Source organism: Myotis davidii, unplaced genomic scaffold (assembly GCF_000327345.1).
Source record: "Myotis davidii unplaced genomic scaffold, ASM32734v1 scaffold592, whole genome shotgun sequence".
Lineage (NCBI taxonomy): Eukaryota > Metazoa > Chordata > Mammalia > Chiroptera > Vespertilionidae > Myotis > Myotis davidii.
In genome coordinates this window covers 1744546-1746130 of record NW_006284844.1, presented here as the reverse complement: position 1 = coordinate 1746130, position 1585 = coordinate 1744546, and the positions used below count along the sequence as shown (strand labels likewise).

Below are 1585 nucleotides of genomic sequence, written 5' to 3'. Positions count from 1 at the left end.
AGGCGAGTGGTTGGGAGCCAGCAGTCCTGATTGTGAGAGGGATCCCCAATTGGAGAGGGTGCAGGCTGGGCTAAGGGACACACCGCCCCGCCTCGTGCACGAATTTCACGCACTGGGCCTCTAGTTAGTTAATAACTTAAAACCTCATGAAGCAATACAATACATTTATATCCCAATTGGTAAAGAACTGTAAACTCAAGAATGTTTCTAAAGCCCCAAATGGGTGAGCGGCCCATACATTCAGATCTCCACGGAAGCAGGTGAGCGGGCTCTGTAGGTCCTCCAGATCCTAAGGTCAGAAACACCAAGGAGTCCACCCGGTGCTGACACCTGCCGGGCGCTACATCTGCCCGGTGCTGACACCTGCCTGGTGCTGACACCTGCCGGGTGCTACATCTGCCCGGTGCTGACACCTGCCTGGTGCTAACATCTGCCCGGTGCTGAGACCTGCCTGGTGCTAACATCTGCCTGGTGCTGAGACCTGCCCCGTGCTGAGACCCACCCAGTGCCGAGAGGCCTCCAGCCCTAGCCATGGGGGTGCTAAGGATGCAGTGCCCTCCCCCACTCCCCCCCCACCGGAGTATGCCTTCCTGCCTCAGCCATATCTTCCCATTACCAAGTGAGGGACACCGGTGCTCATTTCACAGATACTCAGTCCACAGGGCTTCCCTGTGTGAGGATGGCAGCAGTTTAGGACCTACTGTGTCCAAGGCCCAGCGTGAAACAGTCTGAACTACAAAGTGTAGGGTGCCATGTACTGAAACATCAAATTCAACTCAAAATACACTCAAAATCATCACAAGGGATTCTTGACCTAAACCCACAGTCACTAGCACTGACTGTGTACCAGGCTCTGGAATGAAGCCCTTACTGCCCAGCCCTGCCTGGGCGTGGCCCAGGAAGCGGCCAGCCCACCTGCAGGATGGACACGGTCTGGGAGAAGTGGTGCTGCTCCATGGTGGACGTGGAGTAGAGTGCGGCCAGCGGGTGGTCGAACTTCTGCAGGTAGCTATTGCTGAAGCCCCTGTGGTCCAGGTCGTGGCACAGACATGCGATCAGCAGTCCTTTGCGCTGTAAACACAACACAGGGCAGAGGCGTTGAAAACCAAGAGTGGGCCATGGAGGCCCACGGCCGTCACTGCTGCCACCCCGCCTCTGCCGCCCCCACCAGCAGCTCCTCAGGAAACGCTGAATCCAAGTCTAACTGCTTCTAAACCTCTGGGCTTTCCTGCTTATGAACTTGAGTCAAATGCTCCCTCCTCACTCTGGGAAGAGGGCAGGTGGGATTCAGGAAAGCCAAGGCTCCTGGCGACAGAGAAGCAGATATGCCAGGGAGAGGGCACCCTCGTCCTCTGTGAGCAACCTGCTCATCTTAAATTACAACACGTCACAGTCATCGTAAACTAGGAGGCGACAGCTAAGCCATAGGAATGTGCAGCATGGCAAATCACCTAAGAGGCGAGCAGGCTGCAGGGACGGCGGGAGGCAGGCCCAGCAGCCCAGGGAGGGACACAGGTGAGCAAGGACCTGAAGACAGGGAGGGCGCCCGTGGGCCCTCCCTGAAAGCCAGCGGGTCAGGGAGGCT

The 1585-nt window shown here is 57.2% G+C and overlaps 1 protein-coding gene across 2 annotated transcripts in view; it reads right to left on the bottom strand.

Moving 5' to 3' along the window:
- The window catches only part of PDE10A (phosphodiesterase 10A), a 230988-nt gene that overhangs the window by 7540 nt on the left and 221863 nt on the right, over positions 1–1585 (bottom strand). For both annotated transcript variants that reach the window (XM_015558396.1, XM_015558397.1), the window contains exon 18: positions 916–1071. In XM_015558396.1, the coding sequence (XP_015413882.1) occupies positions 916–1071 (156 nt within the window). The remainder of the gene's footprint in view (positions 1–915; positions 1072–1585) is intronic.